We start from the raw sequence: 20750 nt of genomic DNA, 5'->3' as shown, positions 1-20750 counted from the left end.
AACTGAAAATGTGCGGACAGAATTAGAGATGGAAGGAGGCGTGTCTTAGCTCAACTCTAAATCGGTGGAAAATAAAGTTGCCCAGTAAGAGTGTGCATGAAAAACGAAAAAAAAAAAAAAATTAGCATTGCAACATCGTTTGTCTAGGTGCAATCTACACCCTTTAATTGCATTTACTGCTCACCTAATTGAGGCCTAGCTGTGTTACAGGAATCACATTTTTTTTTCTCCCACAATTAACCCATAGAGCACCAGGAGTTACGTTTCACATTCAATGTGCCTAAATATATATTAAGGGTCTCTGGTTTTATTTCTCCCTCCAGCTACCGCAGTAAGATAGGATGTTCATAGAAGTAGGGCTCTCATTTTCGTGAATATGCTGCAATGGTTTTTAAATTCACACATTAGTTCTTACTTGAGTAATATTTCTAAAAAAAATAAAAGAAAAATTGTTGACAGTGTTCATACACTCCCCTGAGGTCAGAGATGGTTCTGTGCGCACATCAGATTCCCTGAAATATTAGAGCTAGCATAATATTTCAATATAAGTTCTCTCTTATCCACACACATAGATCCACAGGGCCCACATACTCAGATAGGTTACTTGCCCACCTGCAGTACACTACCATATGCCATATTGTGCAACTCTAGAAGAATTTGAAATGCGGGTGTGTCACGAGCTGGTCAACCTCTTCTGGGAATATAGACTCTGCATAAGGTTGCATACTGGATATATTCAGAGGTTACACCGTTTAATTTGAAGCTTCATTTATTTGATATTTCTTCTTTTGTAAACTCAAGTTATCCAGGCCCAAAAGCGTCGACAGTGACTCATTCTAACACATGATTTAATGAAGTCACCATATCAGAAAGTCCCAATGCACGTTCAAGAGGGAGGGTGATGTGATGTCTTGCCGAAAATAGCGGTTTGCCCGGTAATCACGTGAAGCCATATTCAGCAAGGCGAGATCGTTGAAACTTTGTTAGAGTGTGACCGAGCTGAATGTTGCCGCAAGTCTATAATCATTATTGACGATTGTACCAAACACATTGTCATGGCCATCAAATTGGCAAAACGCAATCAAATTTCCAACCGGTTTGAAATTAGAGCATCTCTACTTATTGGGACATAAGAAATCTCAATTTATTTTGCAGAAGGTGGACATCAATAGGAGGAGGATGCAGAAAATGAAATGCCTGGGACACATAAATTGTAGCACTTAGAAGAAACTAAAGATTGTGTTACCATAATGACTGAATTCACAGATACAAAATCAGTATAGAGTGCTGCATACAATGCACATACTATAAATGCTGTTTTTGTGGACAAGTCTGAGGTCACTAAAAGGGACAGTAAGGCACTAAAGGGGGTTACCTGCACATGTCAGTAAACTCTGGTTTGTTTACAGCAATGTATATTGTGTTTAAAACCACGGCTTGTCCTATCATAAGAGACCAGGTGAACCATGGAGACCTCTTTGTGAAAATAAATAATCAATAAATATTCTGTGCAGCTACGTGTGGTGTGTAACCTCTTACCTATGTGAACTACCTCGAACCGAAAGACCTCGGACATGTTCGACCCAAGTGCATTCGTTGCCTTCACATACACAAAATAGTACAACCAGATGGAGGAATGCGCTTTATCGAAGTAACAGGAGTTGGGACCTGAAGCGTGATAATCTGGACACTCAGCATGTGTGTCGTTCCTGGAATATAACAATACCCACAAACATTACAATGCAATACTAATACTATGCATTAAATGTTGCTGCACAAGCAGTACAACGTGAAACACGCAAGTACAAAATGTTTTAAACAAAAGTAATTTTGTTGATATTATAAAAAGTCTGATTAGGTTAATAAAAAAAAAAAAAAAAAAAAAGGAAAAAAAAAAAAAGGGGGGGTTATTTAAGAAGAGAAATTGATCCACAAGCGGTACAGGAGCCATATCCATTGGTAGTCCTCATTGCTTTGTCCATTTGTAGACTGTTTTAATCGCTTTGAGTACAATAAAATGTTTGCGTATAAACAAATAAAAAAAAATATAGAAAAGGATTTAAAGTGTGACAATAATCATTTATAAAGTGGACGTACAAATAAATTATAAAACCAGGACAAAACTATATAAAATTATAAAAATGTACAATGCAGTGTACAAAAAGATAAATAGAAAGCGTGTTAGAGAGCAGATCAACAAGAGTCCCCCAAACTTGTTGGGTTGATTCTTAGGGGCAGATTCAATTAGTCCACGTTAGTCTAGGATTAACGCAGCGTTAGTAGTATTACCTTTAATACGGTAATTTTAACCTGGATTTTTACTCGCCGCCCCGAGGATGCGAGCAAAAATCAGCATTAAAATTACCGTATTAAAGGTAATACTGTGCACTTTTACCATACTAACGTTAATAGTGCGCAGGCCTCATTATTCCTAGAATAACGCGGCCAAATTGAATTAACCACTTACAATTGAGATCAGACGTAGATAACTGTGTGACTAACCTTTCCCATGTCATTTTGTTGTGTGTGTATGGCCTATTTAGTGTAATGATAAACAAATGTTTGGCTAATATTTCTAGATATAAAATAAATTTAATAAACTGTTGGATTACATATCTTTTGTTGTTTTTTTTTTTATTTTTCATTACTTTGACTCTTTAAAAAGGAGCGTATATATTTCAAACATCATGAGAATGTCTTCAGTTCAAGCAATTCATCTAAAAATTGTTTTTATCTCTAGCCATATTTAGTAGACACAATGCTTACTTTTCAGTCCAGTATATCAGGGTGTAGTTGGTTGGAAGTCCACCATTGGATCCTGGCTCCCACCAGCAGGTGAATGTTTCCTTCTCATAAGATCGGCACTTGGTCACTTCTGGCTTTCCTGGTGGGGATTGTGCTGTAGGAAATGGTAAGAGTTAGTTATTTAAGCAATTCCGTATTAACTATAAGCAAAGACTATTGCAGGATCCATCACTTCTAGGAAAACCAGTTAAATGGGAGACAAACTCAAGTAAGATCATGCTCACGATCATAGTTTGTCATGGGCGGGACATCAGTGTAGGGTAGAGATTTTTCTGCTCACTATGGGAAGCTGCTCCCAAATGTCTACATGCAAATATGCATCTCAGTTGTGGCATCTGTTCTTCTGAGAACGTCATGTACGTAGGGTTAACAGATTTCAATACTAAGCATAACAAAAACAAAAATGTTTATGAAGCCCGGACAGCCTTGAAGATACACAGAAAAACCCTTTCGTGATTAACAACGGACAGACAACACTTGGGGTAGATTCATCAAATCTTCTAAAAAAAACCAAAACATGGAGGTGTTGCCCATAGCAACCAGATAACATTTTTAAGAATGTACTAGATACATGGACAACACCTCCACTTTTCTTTTTTGTCAAGGTCTGATAAATCTACCATCTGGTCAGCTTCCATCTCCAGGATAGTCATCATCACCATTTATTTATATAGCGCCACTAATTCCGCAGCGCTGTACAGAGAACACACATCAGTCCCTGCCCCATTGGGGCTTACAGTGTAAATTCCCTAACATACACAGACAGATTAGGGTCAATTTAATAGCAGCCAATTAACCTACCAGTATGTTTTTGGAGTGTGGGAGGAAACCGGAGCACCCGGAGGAAACCCACGCAAACACAGGGAGAACATACAAACTCCACACAAATAAGGCCATGGTCAGGAATCGAACTCATGACCACAGTGCTGTGAGGCAGAAGTGCTGACCACTAGGCCACTGTGCTGCCCCAAGTGACACCACATGAATGTTCTTGATGAGATTTTAAAGGTTGAGCCCTGGATTTCTTTGAGCAGTTCAGAAGATAATGGATCATGTGATGCCTTTTATCATGCAATATTAAACCAAAATATACAGTTAAGGCCCAAATTATAAATAAGACCCCATAGATACAGATTTCATTTAGAAAAAGGTTTTAGGACCCTGGAGCAGGTTAGAGAGAGTCTATTATGGTCTAGTGTCAGCATGAAAAGCCTTTGCCGTCTCCGATGTTAATTTCATCAATGCCGCTACAACCTGTGACATCGCCACTGTCCGATCATAAAGGATAAATATCTAAGAAAAAGGGGAGCCCTTGGAAGTATAGAAATCGCTGCTTATTCAGTGCTCATCATCAGCCATATATAGCGCCACCAATTCCACAGCGCTGTACAGAGAACTCACATCAGTCCCTGCCCCATAGGAGCTTACAGTCTAAATCCCCTAACACACACACAGATCGAGAGAGACTAAAGGAGGAAACCGGAGCACCCGGAGGAAACCCACGCAAACACGGGGGGAACATACAAACTCCACACAGATAAGGCCATGGTCGGGAATCGGACTCATGACACGAGTGCTGTATGGCAGAAGTGCTAACCACTGAGCCACCGTGCTGGTATTAGGAAGAAAGGGGTCTTTTGACCTAATATACCCTTAATCCCATGAGAGGAGCGCTAGAAACTCAGAATTCTGGGCATATACTTTGAAACGTTTCCAGGTACCACAAGTGTGAAGATCATCAAAACTCTCCTAAAAATAGATACATTTTCCTTTCTGATAAAGAACAAACAGCACTTTCGATACTTTTCCTGTAGATAGACACCTTTATATTATTTAAATCAATTCTTTACTACCATCCAGCAATCTCCTCTTTTGAAAATTCTTAAGATCAAAAGCTAAATGGGCAGATTTAAGGCCAATAGAGAGAAAGAATTAGAAATCCCAAATATGATGTCTATTAACATATGTAATAAAGTCAATCAATTTATTTTCATATATAGAATTTACGCAACCCTACAAGATTTATGGGTGGTGATTCACCAGTAACATAGGTTAGATAAGGGCGCATTCAGTTAAACGAAAAAATTTTGGCAAGAGGTTTTTCAAACCAATCAACTTCTCCCAAGTAAACATTTTCCCCCCAAGAACCCCAAGTAGGGTCTACCGGATTACTACAAGACTCAGACTGGCCCAGCTCAGAACCTGAACTTTCTTTCCAATCTACTATTGGAACAGTTGTCTTTAGATCAGAAGCGTTTGCAGCACTAACATGTATTAAACAGAAACGGGGGGCTAGATTTACTAAACTGCGGGTTTGAAAAAGTGGAGATGTTGCCTATAGCAACCAATCAGATTCTAGCTGTCATTTTGTAGAATGCAGTAAATAAATGACAGCTAGAATCTGATTGGTTGCTATAGGCAACATCTCCACTTTTTCAAACCCGCAGTTTAGTAAATCTACCCCAGGAGGTCAATTGTTCTTTAACCCAAATGTGTTAACTGCATAAAAATGTTGTGAAGAGTTTCATAGAATCTGAACAAATTGGTTACACTTTTCACTGAAAGTGGATTTCCTTATACGGAATCTTTTTAGCAATGTCTTTCATAAACTCTTCAAATAATGTATACAAAATTATATTACTGATAATTAAAATTGAAATTATATTCGCTCTATAATTTATATTTTCAATTGCATTCCCATGGGTGTCCCAAATACTTCTGTGTATAATCTGTGCGCAGCTATACAAATACGTTTTAGGTTTATTCCTTTAATGTTTAGCTACATAATGCTTTACAAGAATCAGATATGTTGCTTTTCTTTTGAGACCTGTAAATTTTTTCTATTAATATGGTTCAAAAAATAAATAAATATATATTTAAATAAGTTAATTCAGTAAGAAAGGACTTCTGTACCCAGGTGCTTCCCTATATCTGTGCCTTAAAAGAATAATATAAAAGTTCACAGGGATATATTAATACAAGAGTAGCAGTCACATATTTACACAATATCACAGCACACTTTTCTGAAATAACGCATCAGTGATTAGGGACGTGGCTAGAAAGTAACTCAATATTCTCTTAGCAAAGAGCACAACGTAATTATATACTGGAGGCAAAAGTAGGTAAATAATAAAGTTTCTCCTGTTTACTATATTGACTTTTTCGAAAGGATTATCCCCAATGGCTGGAGATCGGGTGTAATAATGTCTTGTTGATAGACCAAGAGAAGTAAATAAAACTGGATTCACTTCAGGCTTTGCTGGGTAAATTTAATGATAATCTTGCTCCCTGCTACAAAAATCGTTGTTCGTTTACACAGACTCAGCAGCGCCGGAGAGTCACAGGAATAGAACAAAACTAATACACACAAGTATAATAATTAAGCATAACAGTAGGTGTAAAATGCAAAAAAAAAAATTTGTAAAAAATAATATATCCACAAACACACTTCTATATAGATATATACACACATACGTACACAAAGAAAAACAAAAAAACCTATTGTTTAAACAAGGTTGCACTTCGTACAACCCCCCCCCACACACACACTATTTTTATGAAATGACCTAATGCAATGAACTGTGTATAACAAGAGAAACACGTTTTGCATAAGGCACAGAACACATGTAGAATAAATACACACACCAGTATGTGCCAAGAGTTAATTTGGCTTTGGTGGAATAGTAATCTCTGTCCATCAAACATTAGCGAGTTAGGTAATGTCAAAGCCTGAGACACAAAATCATTCTTCCGAATCAGACAATCGGACTGTCTTGTACTCACTAATGGCCTTGAGATGACCAGTTTCCTTTGCACCTACTGTTCAGCTCAAGAGCAAAGTGCTGCTCTGCATTTATACGCAACAATTACACCGGGAAGAAATCACACAAAATCTCACATCATGATCTAAAGAAATATATGAAATTAATGTTCTGAAATGATCCACATTACCCACATGATCATAGACATGACTTCCGGCCGCGAGAAGGAGGAAGCAGCTTAACTAATGGACAGTTAAATACACAGATTTCTATAAAGTACATTTTACACGTCTTACTGTCACATCCAACATCAATGTTGCCAAGAAAATCAAAATGCATAAGACTAGGCTAAGACAAGGACTCCAAATAAAAAAAATTAAACAATAGGCAGACAATAGATCATCCGATCGAGTTATTTTATGCCAGGAAGATCTATATGGTACAGTGTTTAACATGAAGCACACTAACAGTCACACAAAAGATAAATAAAAAATTGCAAATCCGCTTAATCGGGTAACAATTACCATCAAGGATATAACGTAGCATCATTCTGGCAACCTCCATTATATATTTGGTAAATATTGTGCTAAATAAAAGCTAAACAGGACACTTACACCAAACACCGTTTATAAATGGAACTATGTGTCTCTGGTACACTAGTCTCCAATTGTACAACACTGTGGAATATTTGCTTTGTTACAATGCTATTATTTATGCAGGATGAACACATTATGCATTATCTTCATACGTTGCTATTGGCCCCATGAACAACAAAAGGTCTAATAAATTCTTTATCACTCAGACATTGCCGTGTTCTCGCTTAAAAAGGAAAATTCACCCAAAATCAAATATAGACAGTAGAATGGAAGTCCACACCCACTCAACTCGTAAATAAAACAGGCCAAGGGGAAAAAGTAGGGTGGATTGTGGTTTGTTAGACCAATTAGTGACTATGGTGGATTAGGCCAATGGAGAGTTGAAGGTAAGACAGGTTAATTATTTAACAAATGATTTTCCCCAGATGCAATTTTGAGCATCAATTAAGCAAACCGATCACAACATCATTTGGGACTATTAGATACTTATAATGCATTGTCAAGTCCAATACAAAATAGCTTTTAGATGTGCAACATTTTAGTTGATTACTGTGATTTCCTATTGCATTTCCTGTGTGCAGAATTCAGATCACCAAAAGCGATAGATTATGATCCATTCATTTTATTTTTCATCACAACTGGATACATATTATTGCTCTGAAAGATTTCTTTAATGGATAAATTGAAAACAAAAATGCTGATGTGAGTTTCAATATACATACACGTTTGTATGGAAATCCTTGTGATTAAAGATTTCATTTGACATCTCAACTAATGTGATTGACGGATAGATCTTAAAAGCAAATCACTAAAGTTTATAAAATAGGTTTGTTCAAAAACGTAAGTAAATTACAGACTGAAGACAGAATGTTACTTTGAAGCGTCCAAGATCAGAGCAATGCTTACCCTCCAGCGATGCAATGCAGATTAGCAGAATAAGGGAGAGTGGTACACAGAGGGTGAGGACCAATTTCCGTGGCATGCTGGCTGCAGATTTCAGCTCCTGTTCATAGACTGGATGATCAAAGTGTCACTGAAACAAAATAAATAAAAGTGTTAACATAAGAAAAAGTGTTTTACAAAATGTGGATACATTTTAAATGAACTGTACAAACACAGGTAGCAGCCGTACTTAAATCATTGGCAATATTTGTAAAAAAAAATAAAAAAAAAATAAAAAAATATTCAACTTTAAATTTTTTTTTAGGTTACGCTACTTCTGAAATAGTGGCAGGTACACCAAGCTTTTGGATAATTGTATTACAGAGCCTTTTCCATAAGACATATCACAGAGATTTCTTGAGCACAGGTTGCATTTTAGAAGATTTGTTACCACTCAGTTTGGAGTGAGGAGTTTTACAAATACAAATAAAACAGAACTGATCAGGTTTGTTTTTTTTTAGGACATCCGCATTTATTTATATCATTTAACCTCCTTGAAAACATCTTTAGGTGCCAAACAAAAATTCTACAAATTGTATTTTTTTTTTTCTTGAAAACTTTATTTATAATTTTCGGTATGCAACACACAAATGTCCCACAAGACCAGAAGGGGGCAACTACAGGTGAGAACTCCCAAGTTAAAAAAGGAATGTATACCTAAAAAATATACTGGTAGGTTAATTGGCCCCTGTCTACAGTTGTCTGTCTGGTTTAATGACACCGGTTTACAGCAATTCTTTGATTTTGCTGGATGGATAAACACCACATTCACCATATGCCAAACTGCTGAAAAACCTGACAATTGGCATATTAAAAAAAAAACACAAACCCCCCCCCCCAAAATTGCCATCCCCTTCCATAACAGTCCAGCCTGCTCAGCATCGGGCCGGGTCCTCTAAAGGGGGTCCAAAGAAAAGATAAGAAGCACTGTGGCCCTTTAGGTAATCCTGGCCAATGAGTACCAGAGTTAAAATGCTGAAATATAGTAGCCGCTTGTGTCACTAAGTGCTGGTCACATTAAACGTATATAACAGGGAAAAAAAAAGCCCCCTTTGTGTAATTAAAACTCTGCCCCCGTAGTACGATATAGAAATGTGCCCCTTACAAATTTAAGTAATATTCTGTACCCCCTTATGATTAACATTAAAAATACGTGCCCCCTTAGCAATGTAAATAAATCATATTTTTAATACTAACAGGTCCATCATTTCTCTGCAGTGCAGTGTGTGTCATATATACTTACCTGGAACCTGCTTATGTTATAGATCTGAGCAGTCTCCTCTCTCATGGATGTGATTTAGGGGTTTAGAAACTGCCACACATCACCTGTGGTTTGGGTTCTCGCCCGTTAAACCACTAGACAGGAACCCCTGCAGTCTGGAGAGGACGTGTGGTGGTTTTTAAGCATTTTGTAAATGTCCCCCTAACAAATCAATAAGCCTAGAAAGGAATTTCATCTAGGGAGCTGCAAAAAAAATGTAAGCAGTATATACACGAAAGAGGTGCAAAGAGGGGGTGTCCCAGGCCAGAGAGTGTGGCATATGATTGGCTGCTGCAGCTCCCAATCAATCATGTACATATCCAGACATTACCACCCCCCCACCCCCCCCAAAAAAAGGCCTAGGAGGAGTTTGTCAACCAAGGGACTAGAAGAAACAAAAGGTGGCACTTCTGTACTTCAGCTGGATTTCTTCCCAAGTTCCTGTGTTTCAGGAACAGATCCCCATGGTGTCCTTAGCATAAAAAAAGCACAAGTGTAAACGAAATGATTAAATCATACTACCTACAAAATTCAAAATAAAGATACAAAAAAAAAAACAAAAACAAAAAAACAAAACTTAAAGCAATACATATTCTGCAGCAAAGTATCTCCTCATTTATACACTGAAGGTCTAATTTTCTGAACACAGAAATTCACATCTCAGTCAGGGATATCAGTGTCATTGTAAATGGCTTAAAATATAGTGACATCAAACAATTAAAACTTTCCTACAAAGCGCAATAAATACGACTTTCAGCAAAACATTTTGACTCCACTCATTAGGCCTAAAAGGCGCATTACGCAGGATCACACAATTCAGCACAGATGGGATTTAGGGCTGCTGGTGTTTGCAACATTTGGTAGAAATGAGCATTTATTTCAGCTTACAGATAGGACACATGAATGCAACAAACACGATACATAATATGCATAAATAGTCATGAGCCATCAATAAAAGCAAATACCAACAGCAAACAGCAGAAGATTCAGCATTAGATGCGACAGGACATCCATGATTCAGGAGTGCCACTATAAACTATAGTCACCTGAAAGTATACATTATTTTGAACAGGTCACAAAAGGTGATCCACGGATATCACATCACGGTCACGGAACAAAAGCCACAGGTGGCAAAGTGGAAACACCAGATATAATTATTACCTGCACACAATAAACACACTCCCCAGGGGAATGCAGTCTATTTACTGGGGACTAATGACATCACCAAGGCAGACATTCCTCAGTGATGTCACTCCTTTGCCCTCGTCATACAAGTTATGCAGACTTATCAGGTGAAAATCCGCATCACTGTTTCCCAAAGCTACGTGCACACTCCAGGCCAGAGCTATCTGGAAAAACAAAGATATTACACAGGCACACTCTTGTATCCAGCCAACGATTCGATCTTTAACGCACACCCACCCAGTCAACCGAAAATAAAATCTATAAGAGTTGGACTGATCGTTAACTCCGATTAAAATAGTTTTTTTTTAGTAGAAAGTTAAAATGTAGTTCACAAATAAACACTGTATATTTTCTGCAAAGTAGCGTCTGACAGTTTGTCAGTCACTCTATGTCTGCTGTCAGCAACTCTCTTCCAACGTGGCAATCTGATGCAGATGACAGCGCACAGTGGACTGGTTGTTTGGAGTGCTGCCTTATTGTAGTCAACATTAAGGGGCCTTACCCAATAACCCAGATCTAATGTAAAGTCACTTTTACCATATCAGCGTTTCAAAATACATTCTTGTATTCTGCGATGGTACATTTAGAAATATTTTTTTTTGCAATATGCTGTAGATTTGCCTTGCGTTCCTCTGCATTTATACCAGGAGAAAAGGTCTCTTGTCTTTCTGTAGACAACCCAGCTTGCTAAGTTATCACGGTAGTGCTGCATGCACCCGTGTGTCTGTTCAGAAAGTGTGGAAGAGACCCAAAACCCAATATTTAATGGCACTCTGCTGAAAATCCTGTATTCAAACAAGATCTATTCTCCAGAATGCTTGTCATTTTAGTACTTCGCCTCCTCGTAATCTGGAGCCCCATCCCTAAAATAAACTACCAGCCCCCTCCCACCCTCCACACACTGTCCCTGGGATTCCCATCCTCATCAAATTGATTATCAGTGCTCCTCACAGTGACTGAGGGACATTTATGTGATCAAATCTGTGTGTATGACAAGATTACTCAATAACAGCAAATTTACTCCCCATCCCTTCTGGTTTCCGAAACTTGCAAATAACATGTTTCTATGTGCATATTATTAAAAAACACAATTTTAGCACAATTCCTTTAAATTATTCCTAGTAAATAGACCCCACGATAGCAAACCCAATCCATGCATTTCCAGACATATTCAATACAGCTCTGCTATAATAACAGAACATTCTACTTGCACCAGTACAAGACTACAGAGGCTCAGTTAAGGAAACACTTTGAAAGGCTACGCAGATGCGACTATTGTTTTTTAACGCAAAGAACAGCTAGATGCTTTTCACAAGAGAGTTCACTCCGCGTTTCTTAAAACATGTCTGTGATATAACAGGGAGTTATCTTGTTTAAGCCAAATGCAGGTGATAAACGCACTGGAATGGAACACGAAGCATAGAAAGAAAAACAAAAAACGCTCTGCTGCACAAGTTAAACATACGTCAACAAATCAAACAAGCACAGCTCAATAATTTCTATTTTCACGGTCATTACATTTTCTTAACTTGCGTTAGAAACACATCTTAGACACAGAATCGTAACCTTACAAGAGGCCTCATCGCTGTAAAATTTGAGGAATGGGCCCTGTGTGCTTAGGGAACATTTCGCATTTTCAGATTCTCAGCGGGTTCAAGATTCCAATAAACAAAGTTTTGCATCTTCTGACAAATCGCAGGATAACCCAAGAGCATGGATGGAGGGGGGGGGGGGGGGGTGGAATTTTTTATTTTACATTGAAACATTTAATTCTGGACTATACAGTCAAAGCGAATGTTTAAAATGTAAACAAGGGAAAGGAATTTATCACTGAAGAAGGAAACAAAAAAGCCAAGATGAAATATGCAGTGAAAATTGTTTTTTTATTTTCCCCCCATCATACTCCCGGGAGCCCCCGTGAGCCTTGGAATGTTCACAGATGTGTCTTATATACAGACCAGAGCCGAGGGAAATTCCTACCACAGCCCGAGCTCACAGACATAGAACAACAATGTAGACTTTGGTAACTGCTATAGCAATGGGTGGCTGGCATTTGTAGTGCCACAATAACTGGATAGGTGCCCGCCACTGCTTCAACAAGACTAACTAGGTGTAGGAATTTGGTCTTGGTTATTATATATTGGGTGAAAAACAAGAATAATATATATATAAAAAAAAATAAAATACAGATTTGCGCATTCAGCCAATGATTATCCAGACGTGTTTGCAGTCCACCATAGAATACTAAAAAAAAAAAACAACAAAAAAAAAACAAAACACAAAAACAAAAACACTGGCATAAGGAAAACCTAATATTAAAGAATAGGTGGATTCCACGGCTATAATCTAATGTCATGAAATTAAGACGTGTAACAGAAAATCTATTACCTCTGTTGACTATATAGGTACAATTTAAATGAACTAATGATTAAGAGAAAAAAAAAATTCAACTTCCAGGATTTTTACTTTTAAAGATATTTTGGACCAGTGACCTAAACATATTTAATTTTTATAAAATTCAATGCAACCATCAAATCACTTTTTGCTGGAACATAAGTGCGTGCACTAGAGGGCGCTGTTGGGCTACGTTACATGGAATACAAATCACTGTTCATAAATAGTAGCTATACAAATAAGCCGATCAAAGCAGTGTTTGTTTTTCTTACAGAAGTTCCAAAGTTTCATTTATATAAACACAGGTGAAAAGATGAGATATATATGCTGCCAGCATTCTTTTTTTTAAATATAGGGTAGTGCCCTGTAATTAAAGTTGCAAAAATAAAATATCAGATCTAGGTCTTTTGTTATTGATTTTGGATCTGTGTGGGTACATGCACGACCACCGTCTCTGTGAGAGACTTGTGTAGCACTCAGCCTCATCTTTAGCTGTTCACACTGACTTCTATGTAGACGTATGTATGACATTCCCATCGATTGGAAGCTTGCGAGCAGGACCTTCTCACCTCTTTGTTTTACCCAGTTTGTTTATTAGTTTATTACGTTTGTCCCCAATTGTAAAGCGCTACGGAATATGTTGGCGCTATATAAATAAATGATGATGATGGTCTGCAAAATCTGTATCCGACTAGTTAGAAAGGATCAGAAGGTAAAACAAAAAAAAACACAGTCTAGTATTGAACATTATGTAAAGAATAAACAAAGAGTCCAAATGGTATAAAAGTTTGTTAGCGGACGTAAGAACCTACGCGGAGATGCTCAAACTCAGTCTTCAAAGGCAACCAATAGTTTACGTTTTCAGGATTCCTTTAATCATGCACAGGTGAGTTCATCTATGTTCCTGAGATAGAAGTGACCCCAGCTGTTTTTACAGACGGAAATCCTGAAAACATGATCTACGTTCTAAGAAAAACAACAAACAAACACCTACCTACGCTCACAAATTAGGTACTATCATATTAAACATAATTATAAGAGTTGATTAAAGATTATGGTTCTAATAGTGAAAGCAGCTTATAAGTGTATAGATAAAGGTTTCATACACAAACATGTAATTATACTACTACCCTATAGAGTAAAGTGCAGGAAACATTAGGGAACAAGAAGATATTAGAGGGATTAAAGAAGGTCCTGAAGCAGAACGGAGAATGACGTGTAGGGTGCCCACTATAAATAAGCCCATATTTACAATAGTACATAAAAAAATATTAACAAGTAGCCTTTATAGAACATGAACATGTTATTAAGAATGTAAACTTCTATTTTCCGTTAGCATTTTAAGTTCCCGAATAGGCGTCGAAGCCCCCTGCAGAACAATACGTATTGTCCAGACACGAATATGCAACATATTCTGCCTTAGCAACAGTAAAGCGATATATACCAAAGGTGCTCAAACCCAGTCTTCAAGGTCATATTTTCATGAATTCTGTCTGTACTAACAGGTGGGATAATTACTGGTCCAGAAAAACAGATTAACTCACCTAGCACTATACAATACACAACACTCTATTCGTTTATCACCAGATAAACTACCTCCCCTTGATACATATACATCCCACAATATTGGGTCATTTTACACTGTAATTGGGTGATTTAACAAGTATACAAACTAGGTTACTTATTTGACTAGAAGAGAATAAACACTGAAATTGGCTAAAAGACTGCAAAGGAACATGATCACCCGCGTAACAAAACCAATCTAGTGGCTCTAGTTTACTTTACTGGAGAAATTTGATTTTAGGTTGTTTACATTACAATAGGTGAAAAAGAACAGTTTCACACTTTGTTAAGTCAAATATACGATGGTGTCCAAAAAGTACACAAACACTGTAGAATCAGGCACAATCTCATGGGCAAAATCAAAACAGGGCAGTCAAATAGATGAGTGATAGTAGAATTTTGCAATTGGCAGAAGTGATTGAAACAAGCCAAGCAAGTTCTCGTACTACGCAAACAAATCACTAGATAATTATTATGTTCAAATTTAGATGGTGAGCTCTATGGGATAAGTAATGCACAACATTTATGTTCGTACAGAAGCACTGAAAAGCAAAAGTGCTTTCTGTATTTAACAAAGAAAAGTACTGTATTAAGTTTCCTATTATTACAGTGACAACAAGCTAGTGTTGAGCTTCGTACACACTACAGGTTTTTCACCTGATTATGGTGCCAATCATAACGATCGTTAGAGCCAATTTCCCATTAGTGTGTACGCTCCCACTATCGTGTTTTATTATTCCAACGCACATCTTAACGTTTGATTTGATAACCGGACTAAAAGCATCGGTCAAAGACGGAACAATGTTGTTCCAATCCTGCAGTCATGACCCCCTCAGTGTCCATAGATCTCCATAGAGTTTACAGAGTCAAGCTCTTTTCAGCCGATGGTTATGACAGATGAAGAGCACAGATCTGACGGTAAACCGTACAAGTGTGTACACAGGATGGGGACATTCGTTGGTAAAATCGTTAAAGATATCACATCGGGAGAAATTTTTCTGTAGTGTGCACCCAGCTGTAGTCTACAGCAAATGCTCATATTACAAACAATGAACTGGACAGCGCAGGTATGACAAAAACAGATTTAAATGTAATTAACAGCCACATATAGAATATGTGATATTTACCTACAAAAAGGTGTAGCAGACAAAAGACATCAAAATTCATAGTAAAAAGTTGGGAGTTTCCCTTTTCCCTTAGGGCATTGAAGCAGAAGGTGTATAAATAAAAGGCTGTTTGTCAGATCACGTTTATGTTCCACACTCACTGGTCTCTGTCCCTGGGCGGCTCATCGGAGTTGAAGGGGTTAAGCAGCCCGGATAGTAGAAAAGTGAAAGCCCCAAAGTGACAGAAGGGGGCACAAAAAAAAATATAAAGACACTCCCTCCCTGTTATCCAATAGACCAGTCACATGAGCAGACTAAAGGAACAGCTGAGTGGAAGCCCTGCATTCTGTCACTTGCAGTCTACCAGAGCCTCCTGCGAGGCAGTAGCGTGCAATGCCTCTGGGTGGCGCTAGCAACGCTAATATGTCATTATGAGGTCTTGTTAACCCTTTCCCCGACACTTCTGCCTAATGCTGTGCAGCATATGCTAATCACTTGCTAAAAAAAAAAAAAAAAAACTTAGGTCACTGGTATCTGTCTTGCATTTAAATGGAGAAAAGAGACGCAAGGTAGCTCATTTCTGCATGTGGCTGAATTAAAACAGATTTTATTCAAGCATAAAATTTGATTTCTGCACATTTTTTTGCACTAATCTCCCTGATTTTGCAGCATGACACGGAAGAAGATACAAAGCAGTGTTCTACACAGTGCATAAAGAATCAGAATTTCACATCTGCTGCACATGACAGCATGTAATTATCATAGGCCATGCATTCCCCACATATTCAACTCCTTTCTTAGCAATGTCACCAATTAACATATCTGGCACCACTGTGCAGTACACAGTGATCTAATTATTGGGTGTAGAACTGTAGTATCCCCAACTTAATAATTAAAAGGCCAGCAAGTCACGTGTTCTGTTAATTCAAAGTGCAACATATCCAACCATTCAATGACAGTGTCAAATGCATTATTTCATGTTGGCTATAGTTAAATTGTTGTTTTAATTGAAGGCACCGATGATGCAAAGACGATTCCCATATGCAGGTCAATAAACCACTTAGAAATAAACCAATCAAATAAAGAATAGCTGTGCATACTCACATGTAATGCACTGAGAAGAAAATGAGCAGCACTTTACAATAGCTCTTCCATTAGAAGCAGCTGGTACTCCTGCCTCTATTCAATAGCCTGATCTGCCACTAACATAAATGGCATAAAATCACTATCAACGAGATGACTGCTCCAGCAATAGGAAGGCTAACACTGCTAGCTCTGGAAAGGCAGCTGTTACATAAATTGAGTTAAGCAGAAAACAGATCAGATATAATTATATAGTTGAACAAAATCAGTGTTTTCGGGAAAATGTATTTTATTAAGTTTATCATGGTTGATAAAGGGTTCGTGCCAAGCATCATAATAGCAGCAAGTCCTGCATTCAAGCATTGCGCTCCCCCTTTGCGCACAGAAGGAGCCCCAGACGCAGAGCTCCCACTGAGGCATCTGCGTTATGTAAGAACAACATGTACCCATTAATTACCTGTCCATGGAGGAACAGGGAAAGGCTTTCTGTGCGATTTACAATAATCCCAGCCAGCATCCAGGTTTGTATTCCCCATAGTGGCCCAGCAGCAGTGCGCACGGATCCTCACTATCCGGCCAGATCCATAATCCTGGAGCGCAGAGACCTAGAGCCGCCCGTGTGCCCTCCTCTCCCCCAGCACCGAGGTTACATTCCCAGCTTCTCCCGGCAGTCTGGTGTTTAAAAGCTTCCAGTCCTCATCCCCACTCTGTCCCACCCCGTGGAGACGTCACAGGCTGCAGCTGCCAACTAAACCTGGCCCGGCCAGCCTACTGTGTGAGCCAATGCTTGTTTGTGAGAGTGGAAATACACTGACACATCGTGATTTACTGTAGACACGGTCTAACCAACTTCTTATGGTGGCTGCCTGGTAGGATTTACTAATAGACACATCAGAAACTCAGGCTCTTCCAAATACAGCAGAGGTCCTGCATTACAATGACTGTAGATTATTTATATATATATATATATATATATATATATATATATATATACTTACACACAGGGGCCTATTTATCAATCATTTTGTTTGCTGACAATCCCTTCAAATGTATTATTGGTGCATCGCAGCAGATATCATATATATCTGTTGCTTTGCATTTTTCTTTTACAAATACATAGCAGTCCCCGTAGATGTCTATGGGGACTGCAATTTACCAACTTATGTAAAAACTTTTACACTTGTAGCAATGTACAGCAGCTCAGGCTGGCTAAGGCTGGCGCACATTACCATTTCTGATCGTTCTCAGCAGTGGCGGGCTGGCCCGGGCCGCTCGGTCAGGCCGCTATTAGGGCCGGGGGGGGGGGGGGAAATTCAATTCTTTCCCCCGCGGCCGCATCTGATGGCATCAGATGCGGCCGCGTCAGCGCACAGACGGCCGCATCACATGACAGGGGATGCGGCCGCGTCATCAATGACGCGGCCGCATCCCTTTTCATGAGATGCGGCCGCCTGTGTGCCCCCCGGCCACGCCTCTCCCAGCCTGCGTCTAGTTCTCAGCACTGTAAAGCTCTGCTCAGAAGAGCAGAGCATTACAGCGCGTGCGCAGCCCTGTCACATGACTCAGTTCCTTCGGGTCAGTGCTGTTTGGATGCCTGTGCGCATGCCCGAGTTATCGATCGGCGCATGCGCACAGGATTTGACAGGAGGAACGGAGAAGCCACCCAGGATCGCATTACGAAGACGAAGTGGTAAGTACGTTTTTTGTTTTTTTTTTACAGGAACAGCAGTTTATCGGAACTGCTGTACCTGTGTTGGTTATTTTTAATAAATTTGAGAAATAGTTCAGTCCTTATCAATGCGATAAGGATTGAAAACTATTTTTCATTTTATGCGAATATTGATAAATGTGCCCCACACAGTCACACATGTATACATTACCTAGTTAGCAATGAGTGGTGAAACTTTCTAAAAAGGAAAAGTGAAGGTGTTGGCCCAGAGCAACCAATCAGATTCTATCTATCACTTTCTAGAATGCACTATGTAAATGACAGGTAGAATCTGATTGGTTGGTCAACACCTCCCCTTTTCCATTTTTATTTGGAAGGTTTGATAAATCTATCCCAGATTCCTCTAGCATAGTGACCGGTAGTCTGCGCAGCCGCTCATTATGATGCTGTCCATCAGCACTTTGCCCAGAATTGAGTAAAACAGAGGATGTCCCACAAGCACTTTAAGCACTCGAGTGGTTTTAAAGACGCCGACAGCGTCATTTTGGACAAGTCTCCATAGCATTCAATAAAACGTAATCCAATTTAAATAGATTGTTAGCTGGGCAGAACCTGCCACATGGAGCGTTTTACGCGCTCATTATAAACGATAACACTCTGATTCTGATTCTTTAAGGAAAGTAAGGCAAAACATTTTTTTTTAAGTTTTCTCCTGGACAAAACCATGTTACAATGCAAGGGGTGCAGATTAGTTTATTATTTTGCACATAAGATAAATATTGGCTGTTTTTTCATGTAGCACACAAATACTTGATAGCTTTATTTTTACACTGACATTTAAAGTTGATTTAGGACATGCCCTACCCCAACTTTAAATCTGTCCCCACATTTTAAATTTACCTCCCCTCCAAGGCAACATGATTTTGCCCAGGTGCAAAGTTACTTATTTTTTTATGCTTTACTTTCCTTAATGAATCAGGCCCTAAAAGTCCTGCGCTTTTCTAGTTGCAATAAAAAGCTAGAAAATAAGTTGTAAGATGGAAAAACGCCTGCACGAAACGCATCTGTATGACACCATTATTGAACATGGCATTTTAGTACAACAATTCCATCATACATGCCAACTTTTGAGATCTCCCTTCTGGGAGGGGAGATCTTACTAGCGATTGTTTTGGGGGCGTGGTCAAGTGGGACATGTCACTTGGCCCCACCCCCTAATGTCTCACAGACATTTTAGCCAATTATAGTGGGGGCGGGTCCACAAAGTTGCGAGTACCGCTTCACGAAGCTCCGCAACCACAGTCAACTAACCGTATGAGCCAGGAAGCGGGTGGTCCAGGAGGACTCCCAGAAATTCGGGAGTCTCCCGGACATTTCGGGAGAGTAGACAACTATGAATTACATTATTTTTATGCATTTATTTTTATTATGATGTATGGTAACGATGTACCATCTTTTGGTTAGTCTGGGTTTGTGTTTAACCTGTTGGTGTCAAATAGCAGCAAGTTGTTATTGGTGTCACTGAATAGGTTAATAAAGGAGGGGGCGGGGGGTTGGTGGGATACTAAATATAACATTGTACAGCATCCCAGCTAGAAGCACTGATATGATGTGTGCCATTGCTTGTTACCTGGTTAAAGTATATTGAGTGAAATGATTGTTAAAACATAACGTTTATTGTAAATCTGCTAAAATAAAATACATTTGCCATCAACATTAATGCAACTTAACCTGATAATGTCAGTTATGAAACAAGATGAAGTATAAAATCATATATGAAATCAAACAGGCTGGAAATATGTGCTTGGATGGACGCTGCTGTTTGCAAAATAGTAGCAAAATTGCATCACTGTTTTTAACATTTAGGGAGTTAACCATAAGCCGTGTATCTCAGTAGATCTAATCAAAGACTTCATATGCTGTAGCTGGTGACTGAAACTGGTAATGTTATACACTATATGGACATAAGTATTTGGACGCTTGACCATTGCACCAACAGGGACTGTAATGACATTGTATTCAAATATATATACTTTGATATGGAGTTGGTCCCCCCAGGCCCGGCGCTCCCATTAGGCAAGGTTAGGCACTTGCCTAGGGCGCCGGGCTCTGGAGGGCGCCCTCCAGAATGAAAATTACTTTAAAACTGTGTGGCGACCGCTGACCATACCTGTCACGGCCGCTGCACAGCATTCAGATGCATGGGGGAGGGGGGTAGAGGCTATTGCTCACCACCGCCGCCTCTCTGCTCCGTCTCCTCCCCTCCACTCACTAGTGTCAGTGAGTGGAGGGGAGGAGACGGAGCAGAGAGGCGCTGGTGGTGAGGTAAGGAAAGATGGGGTGAGGGGTGAGGAGGGTGCCGTTTTTGCATGCGGGGGGGGGGGG

General features: G+C 39.1%; 1 protein-coding gene across 2 annotated transcripts in view; it reads right to left on the bottom strand.

Moving 5' to 3' along the window:
• Positions 1–17385, bottom strand: part of PRLR (prolactin receptor) — a 30832-nt gene extending 13447 nt beyond the window's left edge. Inside the window, exons 1-4 of one of the 2 annotated variants that reach the window (XM_075184492.1) lie at positions 17154–17385; positions 8069–8195; positions 2767–2899; positions 1540–1709 (exon numbers count right to left, since the gene is read on the bottom strand). In XM_075184492.1, coding sequence (XP_075040593.1) covers positions 1540–1709; positions 2767–2899; positions 8069–8144 — 379 coding nt within the window. In that variant the 5' untranslated portion in view covers positions 8145–8195; positions 17154–17385. Of the gene's footprint in view, positions 1–1539; positions 1710–2766; positions 2900–8068; positions 8196–15634; positions 15780–17153 lie in introns of those variants that run through there. The other variant, XM_075184502.1, reaches the window with a different exon arrangement.
• Positions 17386–20750: the final 3365 nt, after the last annotated feature.

The sequence above is a fragment of the Mixophyes fleayi genome, chromosome 1, assembly GCF_038048845.1.
Source record: "Mixophyes fleayi isolate aMixFle1 chromosome 1, aMixFle1.hap1, whole genome shotgun sequence".
Lineage (NCBI taxonomy): Eukaryota > Metazoa > Chordata > Amphibia > Anura > Limnodynastidae > Mixophyes > Mixophyes fleayi.
This window is presented reverse-complemented; position numbering and strand designations above follow the sequence as displayed.